Source organism: Notolepis coatsorum (assembly GCF_963971535.1).
Source record: "Notolepis coatsorum genome assembly, chromosome: 3".
Lineage (NCBI taxonomy): Eukaryota > Metazoa > Chordata > Actinopteri > Aulopiformes > Paralepididae > Notolepis > Notolepis coatsorum.
Genome location: NC_140167.1, coordinates 187,329,221 through 187,355,040, shown reverse-complemented (window position 1 = coordinate 187,355,040; position 25,820 = coordinate 187,329,221). Strand labels below are relative to the sequence as shown.

Genomic DNA, 25,820 nt, shown 5'->3' with positions numbered 1-25,820 from the left:
TTTTGTCATTTAAAAACCCCAAATGATGAAAAAATAGTATCCCGATTTAGAAATACCCATGGATTGTGTCCCAATAATGTCAGCTCTGTGGTAGCCTCGCTTTTGTAAACAACTTCCTTACAACAATGTAGCCTCACATCTGTCTATATCCTTCCAGGTCTTCTCATATTAAACATTCAGTAGAGCCATGCTAGGAACAAAAGCCCAGTCTCAGTTGGGAGTACTGGGCAGTAGCATGGCCTGGCTATTAGCAGTGTCGGGGTGCTTATTGACCCGGTGTGGTATATATGTATGCTGGCTCTAGAGCCTAGCTGGGAGGCAGCGCCCCCCCCCCCCCCTCTTCCTTATCTTTAATCATGCAGGGTGGGGGCTGGGGCAGACCTGGGGGGCAACAGCCAGGCAGACCACTGACCTAGGTATGCTGTACATATCAAAGGAGTCACCCCCAGGATACCTCCACCATACTGTACCCACATACACACAGGCTGGTAATGAGAAACGCTCACTATATCTGTTCATAAATATTTGGCATTAAAAGGCCATGTCGTACTGTACTACAGAGTCTGATAAGATAGAACAGAGGCGCTACATGTATATAAATTCAAGCCATTATTATTATTATTATCATTATCATTATCATTATCATTATCATTATCATTATTATTATTATTATGTCCCCCCCCCCCCTCTCTCTCTGACTCTCACTCTCATTCTCTCTCTCACTCTCACTCTCTCAGGTGGCTGGGATAGTGGGTCGGGCAGACCTGTTGTGTGCTCTGTTCTTCCAGCTGTCATTCCTCACCTATTGCAAAGCCTTCCAGGGGGGTGGGTATCTGACGCCAGCAGCTTCCTAATGCATGTCGTGACAGAATACATTCAATCGAATGCATGTAATGACAGAATACATTCAATCTAATGCATGTCATGACAGAATACATTCAATCTAATGCATGTCACAACAGAATACATTCAATCTAATCCTAATGCATGTCATGACAGAATACATTCAATCTAATGCATGTCATGACAGAATACATTCAATCTAATGCATGTCATGACGGAATACATTCAATCTAATGCATGTCATGACGGAATACATTCAATCTAATGCATGTCATGACAGAATACATTCAATCTAATGCATGTCATGACGGAATACATTCAATCTAATGCATGTCATGACGGAATACATTCAATCTAATGCATGTCATGACAGAATACATTCAATCGAATGCATGTCATGACAGAATACATTCAATCCATTGATAGAAATAGTTCTGTATGTTCTGTACATTCTGTATGATCTGTACCCTGGAGGGTAAATGCAGTGCTTTTAATTCCACTCTTTTTCTTTTCCATCAGTGTATCCACCACAGATGTGCAGACAATTCACAGGCTACATTCACATTGCAAGCCTTAGTGCTCAATTCTGATTTAATGCTCCGATCACATTTTTTAGTTTGGCACATTATTATTATTTTTTTTGTGGCCAATATCAGATTCCAGTGTGAACTGGTCACGTTCCTGAACTGACCCGCATGAGCCAATGAACAATAACGACGATGGACGTATACATGGAGGACACTGAAGTCACAGTTTATGGTTTCATTTATAAATTGATGTGCAGTGGAGGCCAGTGCAGTGAGCAGATGATAATGGGGGCACGGAGGAGGTGAAAGAGACATTTCTTCTTTCAATGTGCTTTCAAACACAGACCGGTTATGATACATCCACTCAGGTTTTTACTAGTACAGAAGTGTCCCTAAATACTTAAGGTAAAGGTAAACACCTTACTGTCCCTCCACTGACCACCTCCATCACAGCTGTCTTCCACGTCTGTGTTCACAGAGTGGCTCCCGCCACAGAATTGTGATGAATGTCAATCTAGAGTGATGTAAAAGTGGCATGAATTCTGATATGACTGTTCAGACTGTGGTCTCATTGCAGAAAATCAGACCTGTGTCTAATTTAGGACCACATTTCATATGGTCCAAATCAGAATGGAAAAGATCAGATTAGATGAGATTTCACTGTCATGAAAAAAATAAAACATCCGAGTCACAATACATCTGATTCAGGCCAACTTTTGCCTGCAGTGTGAACGTAGCCTTACATCTCAACCGTGTTGACCTGCTGCTGTGTGTCATTCTGTGTCTCTGCAGGCAGTGACCGAGATGAGAGGTTTTCCGTCCAGTGGGTTACGCTGAGCCTCTTGCTGTGTGCTGCAGCCATGCTCTGCAAAGAACAAGGCATCACAGTCCTGGTATGACCACTACTACTGTACTAATGCCACCATCAGACGGTGTGTGCCGATCTGGGGCCAGCTTGACTCTCAGTTTCATAGTAAAGTTTACTACTGTATTTGCCCCCCGAAACTCTCATGGCCAGTACAGAGAGACTCAGAAGGAGCTTCTATCCCCAGGCCATCAGGATGCTCAATGACTCTATGTAACAACCCATCATCTACACTCACTGCACACACATCCACATGCACACACTCATTTTTAAACAAACACTCACCGTAACACTCACTTTACTCACTTTAGACACTTTAACACTACATTATATTTATCTATTATTAAAGAGATTTGCACTACATGCATACCTCATTGCACCTTACCCTAAGTTTTGTACCTCATTTCTGCATTGTACCTCACTGTTACTCATGTGACTCTGTATTGTATATTGTATATATGTATATTGAATATCCCTTTGAATATTATTTTTAAATTTTTTTTTACTGTATGAAGCACACTCTCAGGGGCTCATACAGAAACACGCATTTCATCGTAAAGTATTCTGTATTTTATTATGAAAAATAATAAACAAACTTGAACTCTACTCATGAAGCATTAGAAGGTGTGTCCTGATATGGGACCTGCTTCCCTCTTAGGTCATAGTGAAGGTGTATATCAGTAAATTCCAGGGCCCTCATTTATCAAGTTTTCTTAGAAAATGTTCTATTTCCACACGTAAGCTCAGAATTTAGAATGTGTGCACGCACAAAAAAAACAGGATTTATCACACGTGCGTACACAGGTCCTACGCACACCTGTCATGATAAATATCACCTTGCTCCTACGCTGAGGCTCGTGCACACTTTCACGTATTTGCATACCAAAACCGCCCCGATTAACCATATACGGTAATGGAACACCCCCATGAAATGTGGAAAAATGGACTAAGCCGAGGGAAGCGTGTTATGGAGAAATATGTGACAGGCTGACAGACGTGTACACGTACGGTGATGTCGGATATGATATCTATTAACCATTGCTGCCTGGGCAGCGCAAACACTAATAAAGACCGTGCTGGAATATGACTGCCTTTTTCCGTTTTGTTCGATTAATACCCAGGGATTAAAGTTCTCCTCAATTTTATTCCAAATCGCGACGGATTTTCCGTCAATTTTCTACCTGCTGCATATGATTTCTAGAGGCATACAATCTATTTTGATGTCAGTATTGGGTAGCCTATATAAACAATAATACGAGAGCATATACAAGAACAATGAATCTCACTGCCAGGTATGATGTAGCCTATACGCCATGTGTAGCCTGCCTATGTGATCAATACAAACATGAACTTGAATTCCATCATGTTTGTGTGCGGGAGCTCACAAGGCTGTTGTCACAATGGGTGGTACAGTAATAACAGTCTACAATATCACGATGGACCATGCCATGTAGCCTATGTTCTATTATGACATGATCTGTGACGACAAATGTTCTAGAATGTTTGATTATGACATCATACTCTGACAACATGCCTATGTGATCAATAAAAACGCGAACTTGAATCCCATCATCATATTTACATAGTCTGTCCACTATGTTTATTACTTTGTTATTCCTCCCCCCCCCCCATCTATGTAAAGCGACCTTGCATGGGTCTCTTGAAAGGCGCTATATAAAATGAAGCTATTATTATTATTGTTGTTATTATTATTATCATGTCTGTGCGGAGCTCAGTGAAGTTTCAACGGAGCGTGGTAATCTATTCTAACCAACAAATTGAATTAGAAAGCATTCCGTTGTGGCCAATCTTATTTGGAAACATGACACAAAATAATAGTATGTCGCTTTTTATTTGAAACAATATTTAATGGCGTTTGGAGGTGGGTGTTCTGTGTCTGCCCCCCGTGCCAAACAAGCAAGCCAACCTCTTGTTCCCGCATGAGCCCGTTATAATTACACTACCGTCGCTATTTTACAATGAACTATAATGAATTACGGGGCATACAGAAGTTGAACACGCCAGTGTTGGAAGTAATGCACAAAAGCTTATTTCCGCATTGAAACTAATGCATGAACTGATGAGCTCATATGCCGTCCATCTGCAGTAACGATCTTCTACCACGGGGCGTCAGCTAAGCATGCTCCGAGCTGTGCGTAAATATAAGCACAAAGTCAAGTTCACGTTCAAATTGATAAATCCCACACTTTGCTTAGAAATGGTCGTACGCATGGGTTAAGCACATATCTGTGCGTACGCAACTTTGATAAATGAGGGCCCAGGAGACCCACATTTTCATAATAATCACTACCTACCTCATACTATAGGCTACCCATATGTACAATAGTACATTTATATATTTATATTACTGCATATATACTGTATATATATATATATGTCTCTGAATATACTTGCATATAATCTAATATAATCCTTCTACTGTATATACCTACTTATCAGGAGTGTAAATATTTGAACCCACAACGATTCGATTACGATTCTTCAGGCAACGATTCAATGCATCATGAAATCTCTTCATTTGACCACGATTCGATTCAATTCGTTGCGATTCGATTCGATACATTTTCGATCAGTTAATTCCCCCAAAAAATTTGAATACACAAATGTGGCTGGGGGAACTGATTCACTCAGCATGAATGGTCAATAATAGGGGTGTAAATATTTGACCCCACAACGATTCAATTACATTACTATTCTTCGGGCAATGATTCAATATTAATTTGACCACGATTCGATTCGACCTTAGGATCGATGCATTGTTACACCCCTACTACTTATACACCTGCATATAACCCATATAACTCCCCCATGTATGATAGTGTACAATAATGCAGTATATACTGTACCGTGTATTTATATATATATATTCTTACCATATATCTTTTCACATACTGTACATACCTGCATATAATCCTTTTTATCACTGTGTATATTAAATATGATATATGGGTCATTGACGGATAAGACTTTTCAATAGGCCAATTTTAAAATACAAAAAATAAGGATATATTTAGCCATTTTTCAAACATTTGTAATGTAGTGTATACATGCATTTATGCAAAAAAACCAAATTAAGAGATTTTAGTGTTTTTAAAGTTGAATTAATAGGACATGGCCTTAATAAAAGTCATTTGGGGCGACCGTAATTTATCTCAAAATTAATATATTTCCTTAACATTACTAATATTTTAACAGGTATCAGTAATTAAATATACATCTTAAGAAAGACAGGCTTGTGTGCCCTTTAATTTTTTGTAAACCATGATTTCACAAGTTTATTCTATAATGGCAGTGTCTCCCTCGTAATGCAGTTACAATACCCATATATGCTCTAAAACCCATAAAACTGATTTAAAATGTGTACAGCTAGTATCCACTTAAGCATAGTATACCAGTGATTAATATTTGAGCCAAAACTGATGGATATTCTATTTTGAATTTAGTACAGTTATTGACAATCATTGGTTACCCCGCATGACAAATGGTCGCCCCAAATGATGAGAGTAGTTAAAAGTCTATTTAAAATGTTACACAATGCAGTTCAGACAAAAGAAAACGGAACAATGTTTTTATTACAATCTTTTCAAGTGGTCAACAAAAATATTCTTCAATTCATTCAAATATCACAAAAGTAAAACATGTTAACATGCGAGGGCCCACATGTGGGCCCTCTTGAGGAAGATTTACCCACCTGCACTTTGGCAACCTCTACTGGCTCGGGTGTGCATATATTTTAATACAATATATATCGAATTAAAGCCCTATTTGTTGCCTGTCGATAGCCATTTCAGGTGACACAATCCGTTCAGCGGTTCTCGAGTTACATGCCGATATGTGAGGTGTGCGCCGAAGTACACAGTGTTGTACAAATACAACACCGACTCCCGGGGCTCTAGCTCCGTCAATCATTTGGCACGGTAGGTTACAAGCTTCGTCAGGAACATTCAAATATCACAAATGTTAAAAACATTAAACATTCAAAAAGTTAAAGTGCAATACACATTACATGCTTCAGGAACTTGAACATTTCACAAATGTCCATTTTCATGTCCTCATATCATCATTGGTTTTGTCAATGTATGAGAGCGAGAAGGTGGATTAAGTAGAAATCACTTTTGTGATGGTAGTCACATTGGACAGGGATTAACAATTTAAGTCAATAATAAAAGGTAAACAGAGTTGTATGTATGGAATAAAAATTAAACACCAACACAGTTCTATAGTCAATAAACAATAACCACCAACATAGTTGCATGGATGAAATCAACGCTAAACAACTACAACACAGTTGTATCAGTTCCTTTTAGGGATGGCACGATACAACTTATTCATGTCCGATACTGATATCACAGCCTTGAGTATCTGCCAATACCGATACCCATCCGATACTCCCTTAAAAAACAAAAACCTGTGTTTAACCTAGCCATCTATAAAACATCAAAAACTCCCCTAAAGGAAGAAATACATACCACACATGACTGCTCAGTTATGCAATAGTGCTGCTGCTTTTTATTTTGTTCAAATTATTTAGTTAATACGTTAATAAGACTACAGCGATTTCATGACGGCTTCCTGTCCTCACGTCTAAAACGTCTGTTTACCGGTACAATGCGTGGAGAGCTTCCAATCATTGGTAAACAAACATAGTGCTGAAAATATACACTTTGACTGCTGTTTTGATAGGGTTAGGGTCTTTACTCTTGGCTACATTTGAAAAAGAAACACAACATTGTACTTATTTGAGATAGCCGTGTCAGAGATAATGACGGTTTGGCAACATGAAGTGAGGCTAAGCGTCGGAAACCTACATTTTCAACAACAGAAAGGGGCTGTTCGTCCAGCACAATAAATGTGGTTATTTTCTCGGTTTTCTTCAGCTTTGCTTTGTTACTGTCTGCAGGGAGTTTCTCTCGCTTCTGAATGGTTTCCAGCTATGTTAGCTGCTGCGACAAAACTTTTCCTTTTGGCATTCGTTGCAGAACTCGCCATACTCCCTTTTCATGATTAATCTGCAAGTGTTGTGTGGTGTTGAAGTTTCCAGTGTTGCTGCCACCCCTAGAAATACTTGCGTCGCAGATATTACACTTGGCTGTGTCGTGTTATTCCACAAGTATACATGCGAGTCCTCTGTATTTGTTTGTGCGTGTCTTCATTCTGTTAGCTCCACCATACAGGTCCGTTATTATCCGCTCTTAGTCTACTCTGCCCTGCGTACCTGTCTGTGACCCCAGTACGGTGGCCTGTACTCTGTGTCGTATTAATGCACACACATTAGCATAACACCACAGGCTGTTTTGCTTTTTTCTTCTTTGAGCTTAAAATAACTCCACACACATGATCGCGGCGCGCTGCTAACAAGTTGACTTACGTTTAGCTAATGCTAACGTTGTTGTCACGCTACTACTGTTCACGTGATGGCATGCTTTACGGCCTGTATCGGATCGGAAAATACTTCCTGTTTTTCCGATATCCAATCCTGTGAATTTGACCAGTATCGGACCAATACCGATACTGAGTATCGGATTGGTGCCATCCCTAGTTCCTTTTATATTATCTCATGGTAAACTGCAGGCATTTCAAATTGAGGTACATGTGCATGTTTTAACAAATCAGGCAACCTGAACACCTAGAATAAGAAGCACACCAAAAAACAAAACACTGATATTTTTTACATTTAGTTAAATTATTAATGTTCGGTTATGACATCATACAGTGACATCACGAATGTTCCAGAACGTTCGATCATGACATCATACTGTGACATCACAAATGTTCCAGAGCGTTCGATCATGACATCATACTGTGACATCACAAATGTTCTAGAACGTTCGGTCATGACATCATACTGTGACATCACAGATGTTCTAGAATGTTATATTATGACAAATAAGACGGTTCTAAATCCAATCAATATTCCTAATGCCGTTTCAGTGTAAGGTTATAAAAATAAACATATAAACATTCATACAATACAATATAGCTTTGGCTCCTACAGTCAACATTCCCCAAAGATATATCAAACATGAAACAAACTTTGATCAGGTTATAATGGAGATGTTGCACAGTGCAATCCACTGAACATTTATTGTTGAAATATGTCACTGTTGATCATGAGCTGGATATATAACCTATGGTTTCAAGGGATGTTAAACCTACTGTAGAATCAAAGTAAATGTTAGTGATTCAAATCCTCATTTAGAGGTAGGGGATCCACCACAGCTTGCCTTGCTGCTCTTCTCTACTTCTACACCAGTCAGAACTGGTGGAGTGTTCTCCATGGATGGTGGTGTCCGGTCCAGCATCGCCTTTTCCATATTTTTCCTTCTCCCTGTAACCTCTGGATGCAGCCTTCTCCCTCTCCGATAGCTCATCTGACTTCACATGGAATCTTGCCCTGTTGTTTTCTTCTTGCTGAAACAATAGTGTATAATGTGATACTAATTCTGGTGGGCTAAATTACATACAAACTTAAGTTCAAGATATTACAGAAAAGGTCATTCCTAATCCTACTAACATGACAGTTTGAAATACACCAGAGAAAGATATACTGCATGTTACCTATAGTTTTTTTTACCTCTCTCTTTTCCTGGCAAGATAGTCTGCATTGACCCGCTGTCTGTAGTGAGCAGTCTTCTGTTTGCTTGTTTGTGCCATCTAGAAAATAGGTTAAACTAGTTAAACATGACTAATACATGTACAATTACCTAAATGGAATGTCATGCTATACCGTTTTAAAAATGTTCTCATAAGATGGTGCAATACTCAGAAAGAAACGTTAATTCCTAAATAGGAATGAAAAATGACAGAAATTTTGAAAAATATATGTTAAAGTATACAAAGAGTTATGCTAAAACAAAGAACTTTATGTATATAAAACATGAATAAAATATAAATATACAGAAACTACAAATACAGGACATATATCTATCATCTAAAACACTCAGCAGTGGTCGCCCCACATGATACCCGGTCGCCCAGATGATGTTTTTAAGGTCAGTCAAATATTACAGGCTAACCATTAGCTACAGAAACCAAACTAGCTAGCTCTTACCACAGGTCACTATCAAATTCATCATCAAAATATAGATTTTCAGATAAAATGTAGTATTCACAGTTTTGGGGCGGTCGTCCCACAAGACATCCAAAAGTGGCAACTACATTACAGCAGTTAAAAAAGAGATTTATTTGCCAATATGAAAGAGACTTACTAACCTGCTAGTTGTTTCTCTGGGTCCCTCACATGTGACTGGCTGATGCAACATCCTGTCCTTGAGGTGGTTTCAAAATAAAAGTCCCACAATTGTGTTTTCTTGATGGTCGCCCCAGATGATATTTCATAAAATTAACATATGCGGACAACATTCGTTTGTATATTATGATGGAAGTATATGTGCAAATGCTTCATAATTTTGTCAATGACAGCAAAACATGTTTGAAATTATGCCAAATAGGGCAAGGGAAATATTTAAATAGATTTAAAGTGATTTTAAGCCGGTTGTCCAAATAGAAGTCAATGCTGGACGGTCGCCCCACATGGACATTTGACACTTCAGATAGCAGAAAAATTACCAATAACTCAAATGTTTGGAGGAGTTAGAGTGGGTCTGTATATGGGGAAGGTATTAGAGATACATGTAATCTTTTTATGAATTTTAATGTTTTTTTTAAAGTAAGAAATTCAGTGGGACAGAAAAAATAGGCGTCACGTCATTGACCCATATATTAACTCTGTACACATCTGATTAGCACTACACTCAGTACTAATTTATATATTTTATTCCCAGTTTAATCACCTGTACATTGTATATTACTATTGCACTTTACTGTTACATTTGCACTCTGGTTGGATGCCAAACTTATTTTTGTTGTACTGTATGTGTGCTGTATAATGACAATACATTTGAATCTAATCTAATCAAATTAAACACTAATTAGTGAGATTATTGTATTATAGGCAGAATGCATCCTGCTTCTAGACTGCTAAACCGCTGGCCTACAGTGTTTTATTCAACATCTTTCAAAAGGACTTCAACGGTTGGATTCACACACTTCCAGATAATAATTCGGGGACCCGTCTCTTAAATCTTCTCAAGGCACACACGTGGGTCCCCGACCCACACTTTGAAAATGTCTTTGAAAGACCTGAATAGTAATTGACCTATCTCAAAATCCCGCCCTGTCGTCTCGATCCTCCAATCGCCGACCGTTGCTCTCCTCAAAGCAACAGTTGTGATTGGAGGATGAAGAAGGCAGGGTTTGAGAAAGGTCAATTCTAGAACAGTATTTCTATTATCTGAATCTGTATAGAGAAACACGCCGCCCTTAATGAGGATAATCTGCCTCTGGTGCTTTTTTCCCTTTTTTTCTTTTTAATACTTCAAAGTCTCGTGTCTCTTCATGTATGTAGATGCGTCTCAATTTGGTTCTACTGAGCCTTTAAATGAAACAGCGCTGTTGACCCACATAATTCCTGCTCCCCTCTTGTCTCTGCGCTCTCTCTCTCTCTCAGGGTGTGAACGCAGCCTTTGATGTCCTCCTGATCTGTAATGTTAACGTCTACGAGCTCAGCCAGAGGCTGATCCTCAGGAGGAAGCCAGGAGACGTGAGTTACTCCTCCACACACTCCTCCATCCCTCGGCTCGCGCCGCACGATGCCAGCGTGTTTCATGTGAAACGCATTACGAAACACATTACGGAACATATTATGAACATGATGTGTGTTTATAGTCATGGGAACACGTCACGTTGTGCGTATTGAATGAAGAGATGACTGCATTTCCGTAGCGCTTTTCGAGTGCCAGAACGCAAAGTGCTTTACCGGGGTATCTGCAGGGTATTAAACAGTCTTAAATTCATCATTCTCAATTTAAGGCCTTAAGTCTTACATTTCATTTGCACAGGTATTTTAAGTTTTTTTTATTTTTGATGTGGCTGTCAGGAGATGAAATAAATACTTCGAAGCTTCGAAGCTTCGTTCGATGGCACAAGCTTCGAACATAAAAAACAAAAATCGAAGTAAAAAAGAAAGAAAAAAAAAACAGCTCAGCACTGCCCAAATTATATCATCACTATTGCCTGTTTGAAGGATATCATCCTCAAACACATATACACCTACATGCCTTGTAGAATTCCACACATAAGAAAGAGATACTGGGATGAATAAACAAAATAGGAAATAAAATGTAGAAATGCATGCAATACATAAATAAATATCTCCATATATGAAATAGAACATTTAGATAAGGTGCTACTGAGATGTTTTGGTGAGTTTTGTTTTTTTGTGGAAGTAGCCCTTCTTAAAAATGCATGAACATTCACTGATAATTGGTCTGTAGTGGAGTCTACAAGGTCTACATTTCCGGACCATGTAGAATCCGGACCTTGTAGACTGACATAATTCTGTGCATAGTTTAGTCTACACAGGCCATATTTCAAATAATCAAAATCTTACTTCATTCATCTTAAACATTCTTGATTTGGGGGATTGGTAGTTCCCATGAAAACTGAAGTTGTTCAAACGACAACAGCGATCCACCTTGAATTAAATCACACAGCCGAGTGAAACCTTGTTGGCTGCGTCACAGTCACGAAAGGGGCTACTTAATTCATTAATCTTTATTTATAGAGCACATTTAAAAACAACAAAGTTTACCAAAGTGCTGTACAAGTCCCACAACATAAGATACAAAAAAAAATTTAAATAAAAAAATTATAAAAAAAATTAAAACATTTTATTTTATTTTTCTCGAAGCTTCGAATTAAAATCGAAGCTCGGCCCCGAAGCTTCGATTGCCAAAAAAAGCTTCGAAGGTCAGCCCTAGAAATAATATTAAATATATTAAATGTTTTTGTATTCAAGTCATTATTTTTTTGTGGGGTTACCGAGCTTGTATGGAACATGCAAGAATTTTTATTTGCGCGCAAGTGTCGCCAGTTCAGTGTCGCTATGTGTTTTTTGTTATCTTGCTAGTATTGGCGTGAAATTGGTATGAAATCTTGCTCTAAGTGGTATTAAAAAGGACTTCAAAAGTCTTAAATGTAACTTGTTGAAACCTGCAGATACCCTGTTTACAATGGAACGACTTCGTACATTTTTCAGTATGGATGGCTTTAGTGGGAATTGAACCCATAACCCTGGCAGTGTTTGTGCCATGCTCGAGAGCACCAAGCACTGCCCATCTACCCATTGAGCTACACAAGACCATATATACAGTGTATGGTAGAATCCTAGCATGGAGTGACGATGTGTCGTTGTGTCGGGTGGATCGTGTCTTGCGCCAGGTCAGTGAGCTGTTGCGGTCGGGAGTGCTCACCCGATTGGCTCTCCTGGCCCTGGGCGGAGCCTCAATGCTCTATGCACGCTGGAGGATCATGGGTACTGGACCTCCGGCATTCACCGACGTAGACAACCCTGCCTCCTTTGCGGAAAACATATTTCTGAGAGTGAGTACGAATCTACATAACGTATGTACAGTACAAGTTACCATACAGTGTACATTGTTTGATACTGTAGATTACTGAATGGTCTTTATTTTATTGAAACAAGTGAATAGAGATGGGATGTACTAATGCAATAATTAATGGATTTGAATCATAATCTCATTTACTGTTTTATATTCTAACATCTAATATTGTCCTCTCATCTTGAAGTTAACACTTTCTCTGCCAAGGACGCCTAAACTCGTCATTCCCCGCCATGCTCATTCTGCCAATGACGCCGTAACACGTCATTGAGATCAATATTTCAAAAATCTGTGATCGCAATCATATTTCTCCCCCGGAGACTTGAGATCTACTGTTGATCCCCTCTCAACTCTCCAACGGTTCAAGAGCGCCATCTGGTGGCCGATCGGCGGATCGCCCAAACCGGAAACGGAAACTGGTGCTCCTCCAAATTCGGTCCGATCACTCGCTATAGGTCCCGGGACTCGAGCGCGACACAATGGATAGTCATCCGTTACCAATAACTCGATAAACAACATGATTTGGACGTATATACTATTATACAACCTGGAGATGGATCGCATATTTCAACATCCCATAATAGGAAGATTTTTGCTCCACGCTCATCGCCCAACGCTACGAGGAAGCTGCGGTGAGTTTCAGCGTTTTATTTTTACCGTGTTCGATACAAACTGCTCTAATGATCATATCACCCACACTAGATGAATCATCTAACGTTGGCCACGGAATTATAAACGACCCCCCCCCCCATCCGGTGATCATCAATATAATGCATTTAGGGCTATAAATCACGTTCTGGAGAATGCTGCAGAAAACGATAAAAACATATTTATACTTTAGACCGTATTTTAGTATGAATATGTGAATGAAAAAGTATAACGTTCCTACGTCCTGAACGATAGATAATTGACGTTGAATGGGCCATAGTAATGTCAATTTAGCAATACAATTTAAAAAGTTATAGCCCTGCAAAGAAGGGGAACTTCTCCATAGACGAATAGAGCTGGCAGAGGATGGTATAATGATGTACATAAGCCTGGCGAAGAAAGTGTTAATATAAACACAATCCAATCCTAAGTCCTTTTTAAACACTGACTGATTTAGACTCCAATTTGAAATGTTCCTTCTTCTCCTCCCTCCTCCTCACGCTCCCTCTTTCATTCTGCACCCCTCCGTTCCTCTTTGATTGGCAGATAGTGAACTATAATTACTACTACTCTCTGAATGCCTGGCTGCTGCTGTGTCCCTGGTGGCTGTGTTTTGATTGGTCCATGGGCTGTGTGCCTCTCATTAAGTCAGCCACTGATTGGAGGATGGTGTGGCTGCTGCTGCTCTGGTGCGTTCTGATAGGCTTGATAAGCCAAGCCTTATGCTCGCAGGACTGCCAGAGACGGAGGTAAGGAGAGTACAACCATCTCGCACTGGCTGAGTAGATGAGGGGAAGTCCATGTCCATCTCTCCAGACCTACATTTGATTGTGAATATCGGGCCTATTCACTGTAGTGTGACCCGGACATCATATCTCATATAGCTGCTGGAGAACTCTTAAAATTCTCGAACAGCGATTCAGAAAGTGGTCGACTATAAATGTGGCTCGTGGGGGAAGCAAAGTTTTGAGGGCTTTGAATTAGGGATGTTCGATATTGGCTTTTTTACCTATACCGATATTGTCCAACTCTTAATTTCCGATATCAACCGATATCTACCGATATATGCAGTGTTCCCCCCCCCCCCCCCCCCCCAAAAACAGAATAATTTCAGGTAATTAACATTACATATCTCTTGTCGTGGAATTAACACAACATTATGCATACTTTTGACAATAAATTAAATCAGAATTTGTTCTTACTTGCTTGCCTGGGTAAATAAAGGTTAAAAAAAATGTATTAAAAAATTTAAAATTTGAAAACATATACAGATAATTTCCAGTAGGCTGATAATATCGGACATCCCTACTTTGAATGCTGCAAAGCTTAGAAGATTCAATCGACGGCAACATCAAGATTTGAATGCTTGGTTTTTTTTTTTTTTTACCATGGCAAATATCTGCCTAGATCAGCACCCATTGGTTTAGATGTTTCCCGTGTTATCCTCCTTCCAATTTGCTGCTCCCAGCAGTTGGAACGAGATGCAAAGGACTTTGAAAATGGACAAATTGATCCCCCTCACTACTTTTAAAGACTCTATCGCAGAGTTGTTTACACACACTTGCAATATTGTCACCCAGCCTTTTAACTGTAATTGATCTGTTCTGCTTCATGTATTCATGTATGTACCTTGTAATTTTATTTGGTTGTTTGTTTTATGTGTGTTTTAATTATTTCCATAACCTCTGTGATGTATGTATCCTCTCTCTTTTCAATTTATTTAATTTTATTTATTTATTTTTGTTACCCTTCGAGAGGCCCGTTTGTCCTCTCGCCAGGCCGCTATTGTAAATAAGAATTTGTTCTTAATTGACCTGCCTGGTTAAATAAAGGTTAAATAAATAAATAAATGGTAATTATATGAATAAAGAGCATTCTTTTTTGAACATCCAAGAGTTGCTGCATTTTTCTCCCTTACTTGTTGTTTCCAGTTCTCTTGTTTCTCTACTACGCCAGCATGAGAAATATTTTATAGAAATAATAATTCAACATAAATGTTGTCGGACGAGGACATTTTAGTCACAAGAACTGTCAAGAGAACCGATCTACCCAGTAGCTCTCATCATCTACCCAGTAGCTCTCATCATCTAACCAGTAGCAGCTCTCATCATCTACCCAGTAGCTCTCATCATCTACCCAGTAGCAGCTCTCATCATCTACCCAGCAGCTCTCATCATCTACCCAGCAGCTCTCATCATCTACCCAGTAGCAGCTCTCATCATCTACCCAGTAGCAGCTCTCATCATCTACCCAGTAGCTCTCATCATCTACCCAGTAGCAGCTCTCATCATCTACCCAGTAGCTCTCATCATCTACCCAGTAGCAGCTCTCATCATCTACCCAGTAGCTCATCATCTACCCAGTAGCTCTCATCATCTACCCAGTAGCTCATCATCTACCCAGTAGCAGCTCTCATCATCTACCCAGTAGCTCATCATCTACCCAGTAGCAGCTCTCATCATCTACCCAGTAGCAGCTCTCATCATCTACCCAGTAGCAGCTCTCATCATCTACCCAGTAGCTCTCATCATCTACCCAGTAGCAGCTCTCATCATCTACCCAGCAGCTCTCATCATCTACCCAGCAGCTCTCATCATCTACCCAGTAGCAGCTCTCATCATCTACCCAGTAGCAGCTCTCATCATCTACCCAGTAGCTCTCATCATCTACCCAGTAGCAGCTCTCATCATCTACCCAGTAGCTCTCATCATCTACCCAGTAGCAGCTCTCATCATCTACCCAGTAGCTCATCATCTACCCAGTAGCTCTCATCATCTACCCAGTAGCTCATCATCTACCCAGTAGCAGCTCTCATAATCTACCCAGTAGCTCATCATCTACCCAGTAGCAGCTCTCATCATCTACCCAGTAGCAGCTCTCATCATCTACCCAGTAGCAGCTCTCATCATCTACCCAGTAGCTCTCATCATCTACCCAGTAGCAGCTCTCATCATCTACCCAGTAGCTCTCATCATCTACCCAGTAGCAGCTCTCATCATCTACCCAGTAGCTCTCATCATCTACCCAGTAGCAGCTCTCATCATCTACCCAGTAGCTCTCATCATCTACCCAGTAGCTCTCATCATCTACCCAGTAGCAGCTCTCATCATCTACCCAGTAGCTCATCATCTACCCAGTAGCAGCTCTCATCATCTACCCAGTAGCTCTCATCATCTACCCAGTAGCAGCTCTCATCATCTACCCAGTAGCAGCTCTCATCATCTACCCAGTAGCAGCTCTCATCATCTACCCAGTAGCTCTCATCATCTACCCAGTAGCTCTCATCATCTACCCAGTAGCTCATCATCTACCCAGTAGCAGCTCTCATCATCTACCCAGTAGCTCATCATCTACCCAGTAGCAGCTCTCATCATCTACCCAGTAGCTCATCATCTACCCAGTAGCAGCTCTCATCATCTACCCAGTAGCTCATCATCTACCCAGTAGCAGCTCTCATCATCTACCCAGTAGCTCATCATCTACCCAGTAGCAGCTCTCATCATCTACCCAGTAGCTCATCATCTACCCAGTAGCAGCTCTCATCATCTACCCAGTAGCAGCTCTCATGATCTACCCGACGTATTGAAACGTTAAGCAAGAACGAAGCTTTGATTATTGGCTGTCAAAATTACTACTGAAGCTTCGAAGCACAAAGAGAAGCTAATCGGGACAGTTCATACTTAGTTTATTATTTATTTTGGAAATCTTTCAACTGACATTCCTTCATCTTCTTAAATCTCTTGGGTCTTAATGTTCCGGTATATAAACGATACTTATAAAACTGAAGACCTTCCCCCTGTGGCAGGACCTTGACCCTGGGGCTGGTGCTGTTGGTGGTCCCCTTCCTGCCGGCCTGCAACGTCTTCTTCAGGGTGGGCTTCGTTGTCGCAGAGAGGGTCCTCTATCTGTCCTCGGCCGGCTACTGTCTGCTGCTGGCCTTCGCCCTGGGGCACTGCTGCAGCCGCTGGAGTACACACAGGGTGAGTACACAACGCTACACACCACTACACAACACTACACTGCTGCAGCCGCTGGAGTACACACAGGGTGAGGACACAACGCTACACACCACTACACAACACTACACTGCTGCAGCCGCTGGAGTACACACAGGGTGAGGACACAACGCTACACACCACTACACAACACTACACTGCTGCAGCCGCTGGAGTACACACAGGGTGAGGACACAACGCTACACACCACTACACAACACTACACTGCTGCAGCCGCTGGAGTACACACAGGGTGAGGACACAACGCTACACACCACTACACAACACTACACTGCTGCAGCCGCTGGAGTACACACAGGGTGAGGACACAACGCTACACACCACTACACAACACTACACTGCTGCAGCCGCTGGAGTACACACAGGGTGAGGACACAACGCTACACACCACTACACAACACTACACTGCTGCAGCCGCTGGAGTACACACAGGGTGAGGACACAACGCTACACACCACTACACAACACTACACTGCTGCAGCCGCTGGAGTACACACAGGGTGAGGACACAACGCTACACACCACTACACAACACTACACTGCTGCAGCCGCTGGAGTACACACAGGGTGAGGACACAACGCTACACACCACTACACAACACTACACTGCTGCAGCCGCTGGAGTACACACAGGGTGAGGACACAACGCTACACACCACTACACAACACTACACTGCTGCAGCCGCTGGAGTACACACAGGGTGAGGACACAACGCTACACACCACTACACAACACTACACTGCTGCAGCCGCTGGAGTACACACAGGGTGAGGACACAACGCTACATACCACTACACAACACAACACTGCAGCCGCTGGGGTACACACAGGGTGAGGACACAACGCACCATAACACAACACAACACTACACAACACAACACTACACAACACTGCTGCAGCTACTGGACTAAACACAGGGTGAGGACACAACACATCACAACACTACACACCACAACACTGCTGCAGCCGCTGGACTACACACAGGGTGAGGACACAACACTACACACCATAACACTACACACCACAACACTGCTGCAGCCGCTGGGCTACACACAGGGTGAGGACACAACGCTACACACCACTACACAACACTACACTGCTGCAGCCGCTGGAGTACACACAGGGTGAGGACACAACGCTACACACCACTACACAACACTACACTGCTGCAGCCGCTGGAGTACACACAGGGTGAGGACACAACGCTACACACCACTACACAACACTACACTGCTGCCGCTGGGGTACACACAGGGTGAGGACACAACGCTACACACCACTACACAACACTACACTGCTGCAGCCGCTGGAGTACACACAGGGTGAGGACACAACGCTACATACCACTACACAACACAACACTGCAGCCGCTGGGGTACACACAGGGTGAGGACACAACGCACCATAACACAACACAACACTACACAACACAACACTACACAACACTGCTGCAGCTACTGGACTAAACACAGGGTGAGGACACAACACATCACAACACTACACACCACAACACTGCTGCAGCCGCTGGACTACACACAGGGTGAGGACACAACACTACACACCATAACACTACACACCACAACACTGCTGCAGCCGCTGGGCTACACACAGGGTGAGGACACAACACTACACACCATAACACTACACACCACAACACTGCTGCAGCCGCTGGGCTACACACAGGGTGAGGACACAACACTACACACCATAACACTACACACCACAACACTGCTGCAGCCGCTGGGCTACACACAGGGTGAGGACACAACACTACACACCACAACACTGCTGCAGCCGCTGGGCTACACACAGGGTGAGGACACAACACTACACACCATAACACTACACACCACAACACTGCTGCAGCCGCTGGGCTACACACAGGGTGAGGACACAACACTACACACCACAACACTGCTGCAGCCGTTCATTGTGCTGCTTTTATAAAGCCTCAAATGACGGCTTACAATATTTCATGGGAGCAAAGTGTTTAGTTTGATTTTAAAAGGTTTAAACTTTACAGCACTGACAAAGTTGAACAAAGTGCTGTACAAGTCCCACAACATATATATAAAAAAAAAATAATAATAATAATAATAATAAAAATAGTTATATATTTTTTATTTTTTAATTAAATTATGAAGCTTCGAATTAAAATTGAATCTCGGCCCTGATGCTTCGAATTCCAAAAAAAAATCGAAGGTCAGCCCTACAATACACACTACACCACACCACAATACACACCACACACCACAATACACACCACAACACAATACACACCACACCACAATACACACCACAATACACACCACAACACAATACACACCACAACACAACACTATACACACCACAACACACAATACACACCACACCACAACACAATACACACCACAACACAATACACACCACACACCACAACACAATACACGCTACAACACAACACACAACACAATACACACCACAATACAATACACACAACACACCACAACACAATACACACAACACACCACACCACAACACAATACACACCACAACACAATACACACTACAACACAATACACACCACAACATAGTACACACTACACTACATCACACCAGACAACACAACACACACTACACTACAACACAACACACCATACACACAACACAACATTAACTTAGTACTCAGATATAGTTTTTTTCTGCAGCAGTTCTTATTTGATGCTTAATGATCCAGGGCTCATGTGTAGAGTGTGGGCTGGTGAGCTGATAGTATAAAGGAACGCAGCAGCAGCCTCCAGAGAGAAATTATCTGTATCATATCATATCTATTTCCTCCATAACCAGATAGGTTGTAATGCTTTTCTAGAGCAGCGTGGGGCCTGGGGACCCCCAATTTCAGTGAGGGGGTTCCAGGGGGCCCCCAGAAGATTAGTTTAGGTTCACTATTTCATTCACAAGAGGTTAGGCCAATGATGAAATATATATACGAGAGACTATTCTGCTCAATAGATTTCACTTTCTCCATTGGAATCTCGGCTATCCTTTTCCTGTGGAATTACATTGATAGGGAACCGCTTGGGCCCACATGTGTTTTCAGTGTCAGTTATTACAGTCAGTACTAGCAGACACTGCAACGGGAAACACACTTGGACCTATTTTAGAACGTCTACCATGTCATCTAAAAAGTCCCTGATACAGAATCTCATGAAATGGGAGTCCGCAGCCTAATGTGTAACACTCCGAGGACCCTTGACACAGAAAAGGTTGAGAGCCACCGTTCAAACGTTCCTTAACAGTTTGAGTGCCAGCCATTAACATGGGAAACATGGTTAAATGCCAGGACCCACTTCAATGATAGCGTTGTGAACGCATAATCTCTCTATTAAATTATGGCTATGTGTCTAATCGTTTATCAATGACTTGTTTGCAGTCAACATTGTCGAAACGGATAGTTTTTTAATCGGTTCATTTTATGAATCGTTTTCAAATAAACGCTAGATTATCGATAGTATATGTGTACTTATGCACGCTATAGAGGCGGGCTGAAAAATCGATTCTCTCTTTTCCTGATCGCGCACACACAGACACACACACACGCATGGGGCAAACGCTTATATCTCTGTGAAAACAGCTCTGATTATCCTAAGACTGGTAAAATAAATTCCTTACCTGAGATCAGATGTTATCCAAAAAGATTATTCCAATTCCTGATCGCCATTCCAAATATCGATCACGCTTATTGATTAGTGTTGGGTCCTGTAAATACATAATCCACGCGTTTTCCGGGCCGGCGAGCACAATCCTTCAGATGCCTCGACGGATAAGTTAAATGAGGAAACTGGCCACCCCCCCTGCATCAGTGTAAAGTAATGGGGTGCAGTTACACAGGGAGAGACGATAGGGGGCGGTATCTTCCCAATTGAGCTCAGAGAGACTCTGCAGCACTAACCCGAGGCTCGATTGATGAAATATGAATTAAAATCGCCAATAAAAAAAGAAACGACAAACAAACGCTATACAGCGTCGGGGGCACTCAAAGGTCGGCATGAACTAACAACAAAACGCGTCCGTGGCACTCAATGTGTTAATGACTTCTTCTTATGTGGTGGTGTGGTTGTTCTCCCTGCAGGGGCTTGCTGTTTGCGTCTGTGGGCTTAATGACTTCTTCTGTGGTGGTCGTATGGTTGTTCCTTAATGACTTCTTCTGTGGTGGTGTGGTTGTTCTCCCTGCAGGTGCTGCTGTTTGCGTCTCTGTGGCGTTCTTTTTTTTTGTAGCCGCAGTTTGCGGAGACGCTCTCTGATTGGCCACTGACGTTTCTGGTCATGTGACATGTGCGCCCAATCGCGTGACGAGCTGTGTCTTTGCCCATTTCCGCCTCGAACAGCATGCAAACTACCTAACGCCTAGTTTATCACTGGTTAAGCTTAGGCGACTCTTTCGAAGTTGGTTAAGGTTAGAGTTTGGAATCAGGGCTGGTGTTCTATCGCCCTGCTCTAAGACTAACTCTAACCTTAACCAACTTCGAAAGAGTGCCTAAGCTTAACCGGTGAAAGAAACAGGCGTCACACGATTGGGCGCACATGTCACATGCCCAGAAACGTCAGTGGCCAATCGGAGAGCGTCTCCGCAAACTGCGGCTACGAAAAAAAATAACGTGTCTCTGTGGGCTTAATGACTGCTTCTGTGGTGTTGTGGTTGTTCCTTAATGACTTCTTCTGTGGTGTTGTGGTTGTTCCTTAACACTTTGATTGCCCAAGGTTAAATTCATGATATACCATCCCTTGCCAGCTATATTTAACATGGAGAAGTTCCCCTTCTTTGCAGGGCTATAACTTTTTAAATTCTATTGCTAGATTGCCATTATTAGGGCCCATTCAATGTCCTATATGTATTGTTCATGGTGTAGCAACGTTAAACTTTTTTCATTCACATATTCATACTAAAATATGGTCTAAAGTATAAGTATGTTTTCATCTTTCTGCAGCTTTCTCCAGAACGTGATTTATAGCCCCAAATGCATTATATTGATGATCAAATACAGTTTGGTAGGAATCTGTGCGAGATCAAAAATGTCAACTGGACGTACTTCTAGAATTTACTACACGTCATCTGATGTTGACCGGATGGGCGAGGGGGCGTTTATAATTCCGTGGGCAACGTTATACCATTCATCTAATGTGGGTCATATGTTCATCATAGCAGTTTATATCGAACACGGTAATACTACATGCTAAAACTCACCCCAGTCTCCTCGGGCCGTTGGGCGATCAGCGTGGAGTAGACAGTTTTCGATTATGGGATGTTGAAATGCCCAATCTATTTCCAGGTTGTATAATAGTATATACGTCCAAATCATGTTGTTTTTTCGAGTTATTTCCACCGATCGATGTTCACTGTGTGAAGACAGAGTCTCTCTAACATTAGCAAGTGCCCGGACCCCATATGGAGTGAGTCCTGCCGGGTTAAAGGTTGATATCCGGTTTCGATCTGCCGATCGGCCACCAGATGGCACTCTTGAACCGCTAGAGGGTTGAGAGGAGATCAGCACTGTGTGTCAAGGCTCCGGAACGGAAATATGATTTCGATCACATATTTTAGAAATAGTGATATCAAAGACGAGTTACGGCGTCCTCGGCAACTTGAGCATGGCGGGGAATGACGAGTTCCGGCGTTTTCGGCAGTTAAAGTGTTAATGACTTCTTCTGTGGTGTTGTGGTTGTTCCTTAACACTTTAACTGCCGGCCAGAAATCCGGAAATGACTGTGCATTGCCAGGATTCCTGGGCGATTTTAGCATATCATGATCTTAGCGGAGCTATTTCTATATTTTATATTATAACTATGGGGAAATGGTTTGGCTCATTTGACGACGACGAGTTGATGTACACAATGAAAAAAACTGTTTGTTTCTGCATGTCGTTCGTTCACAATTACAAGTTAAAAAAAGGTCAACACAGGTAAAAATCCAGGTGGATTCTTTAGAAAAGGAGTTACAGGCCTTTTTATGAACGGTGCGCCGCCCGGGTGATAATAGGTACTGAACGTGTTATAAAGCAATTTAGACTGGGATGGATGGATGGATGGATGGATGGCTTGTTTGATAGATTGTTTTATTGTTTGATTGATAGATTGTTTTATTGTTTGATTGATAGATTGTTTTATTGTTTGATTGATAGATTGTTTTGTTGGTTGTTTGATTGATAGATTGTTTGATTGATAGATTGTTTTATTGTTTGATAGATTGTTTTGTTGGTTGTTTGATTGATAGATTGTTTTATTGTTTGATTGATAGATTGTTTGATTGATAGATTGTTTTATTGTTTGATTGAGATTTTTATTGGTTGTTTGATTGATAGATTGTTTTATTGGTTGTTTGATTGATAGCTTGTTTTGTTGGTTGTTTGATTGATAGATTGTTTTATTGGTTGTTTGATTGATAGATTGTTTTATTGGTTGTTTGATTGATAGATTGTTTTATTGGTTGCTTGATTGATAGATTGTTTTATTGGTTGTTTGATTGATTGATTGTTTGATTGGTTGTTTGATAGATTGTTTTGTTGGTTGTTTGATTGATATATTGTTTTATTGTTTGATTGATATATTGTTTTGTTGGTTGTTTGATTGATAGATTGTTTTGTTGGTTGTTTGATTGATAGATTGTTTTATTGTTTGATTGATAGATTGTTTTATTGGTTGTTTGATTGATAGATTGTTGTATTGGTTGTTTGATTGATAGATTGTTTTGTTGGTTGTTTGATTGATTGATTGTTTTATTGTTTGATTGATAGATTGTTTTATTGGTTGTTTGATTGATAGATTGATTTATTGGTTGTTTGATTGATAGATTGTTTTGTTGGTTGTTTGATTGATATATTGTTTTATTGTTTGATTGATAGATTATTTTATTGTTTTATTGATAGATTGTTTTATTGGTTGTTTGATTGTTTTGTTGGTTGTTTGATTGATAGATTGTTTTATTGTTTGATTGATAGATTGTTTTATTGTTTGATTGATAGATTGTTTTATTGGTTGTTTGATTGATAGCTTGTTTTGTTGGTTGTTTGATTGATAGATTGTTTTATTGGTTGTTTGTTTGATAGATTGTTTTATTGTTTGATTGATAGATTGTTTTATTGGTTGCTTGATTGATAGATTGTTTTATTGGTTGTTTGATTGATAGATTGTTTTATTGGTTGTTTGATTGATAGATTGTTTTATTGGTTGTTTGATTGATTGATTGTTTTATTGGTTGTTTGATAGATTGTTTTGTTGGTTGTTTGATTGATATATTGTTTTATTGTTTGATTGATATATTGTTTTGTTGGTTGTTTGATTGATAGATTGTTTTGTTGGTTGTTTGATTGATAGATTGTTTTGTTGGTTGTTTGATTGATAGATTATTTTATTGTTTGATTGATAGATTGTTTTATTGTTTGATTGATAGATTGTTTTGTTGGTTGTTTGATTGATAGATTGTTTTATTGTTTGATTGATATATTGTTTGATTGATAGATTGTTTTATTGGTTGTTTGATTGATAGATTGTTTTGTTGGTTGTTTGATTGATAGATTGTTTTGTTGGTTGGTTGATTGATAGATTGTTTTATTGTTTGAATGATAGATTGTTTTGTTGGTTGTTTGATTGATAGATTGTTTTATTGTTTGATTGATAGATTGTTTTATTGGTTGTTTGATTGATAGATTGTTTTGTTGGTTGTTTGATTGATAGATTGTTTTGTTGGTTGTTTGATTTATTTATTGTTTGATTGTTTGATTGACAGTCCGACTGACTGATTGACAAACTTGAAATGCAGTAATACTATTATATCGATCAGGTGGGAATATATTGTATTGATCAGGTTAGTAGATATTGTACCGATCAGGTAATATAGATCATGTGCATGCAATAAACAAAAAAAAAACATTTTGACTGTTTCTCATTCATGTACTGTGCATAATCTGCTCCTGTGTTGTAGACACTGTGTTGCTCTGTACCTACCTGTTTTCCAATTTATTCGTCCATACATGATAAACACATTCATAAAGTAATAATAGCTTGTATTGATAATATATCAATTAGTATCACTTGGAAATACTACTACCTTATCAACCACCATGCCTGGCGCTAACGAACAAGTAAGTTATAACTACTGGTGTAGGTCCAGAAAACATTATTATAAAATACAAAATACTTTACAATGCAGAAAACTTGAAACTTTGATGAAATGAAAATTTTTATTTCAAAATATGTTCAATAAACTGGGTGACAAGTCATCAGTACCAACCATTGTTGCTGTGCATTAGACACATATGCTGGTAACATTCACAGTATAAAATTATGGTAATTTACCAAGACAATACCTTATAAAAAGTGAACACTGGCTGATGATAACCAACCATTGTTTCAGTACATTTAGGAGTTTGCTGGTAACATTCACAGTATAGGATTATGGTA

General features: G+C 40.4%; 1 protein-coding gene across 1 annotated transcript in view; it reads left to right on the top strand.

Annotated features, from left to right (window-relative positions):
* tmtc4 (transmembrane O-mannosyltransferase targeting cadherins 4) overlaps window positions 1-25,820 on the top strand; it is a 77,141-nt gene that overhangs the window by 28,667 nt on the left and 22,654 nt on the right. The window contains exons 5-10 of the mRNA XM_084309738.1: window positions 738-825; window positions 2,163-2,263; window positions 10,766-10,858; window positions 12,538-12,699; window positions 13,914-14,116; window positions 17,173-17,347. Of these exons, the coding sequence (XP_084165864.1) occupies window positions 738-825; window positions 2,163-2,263; window positions 10,766-10,858; window positions 12,538-12,699; window positions 13,914-14,116; window positions 17,173-17,347 (822 nt within the window). The remainder of the gene's footprint in view (window positions 1-737; window positions 826-2,162; window positions 2,264-10,765; window positions 10,859-12,537; window positions 12,700-13,913; window positions 14,117-17,172; window positions 17,348-25,820) is intronic.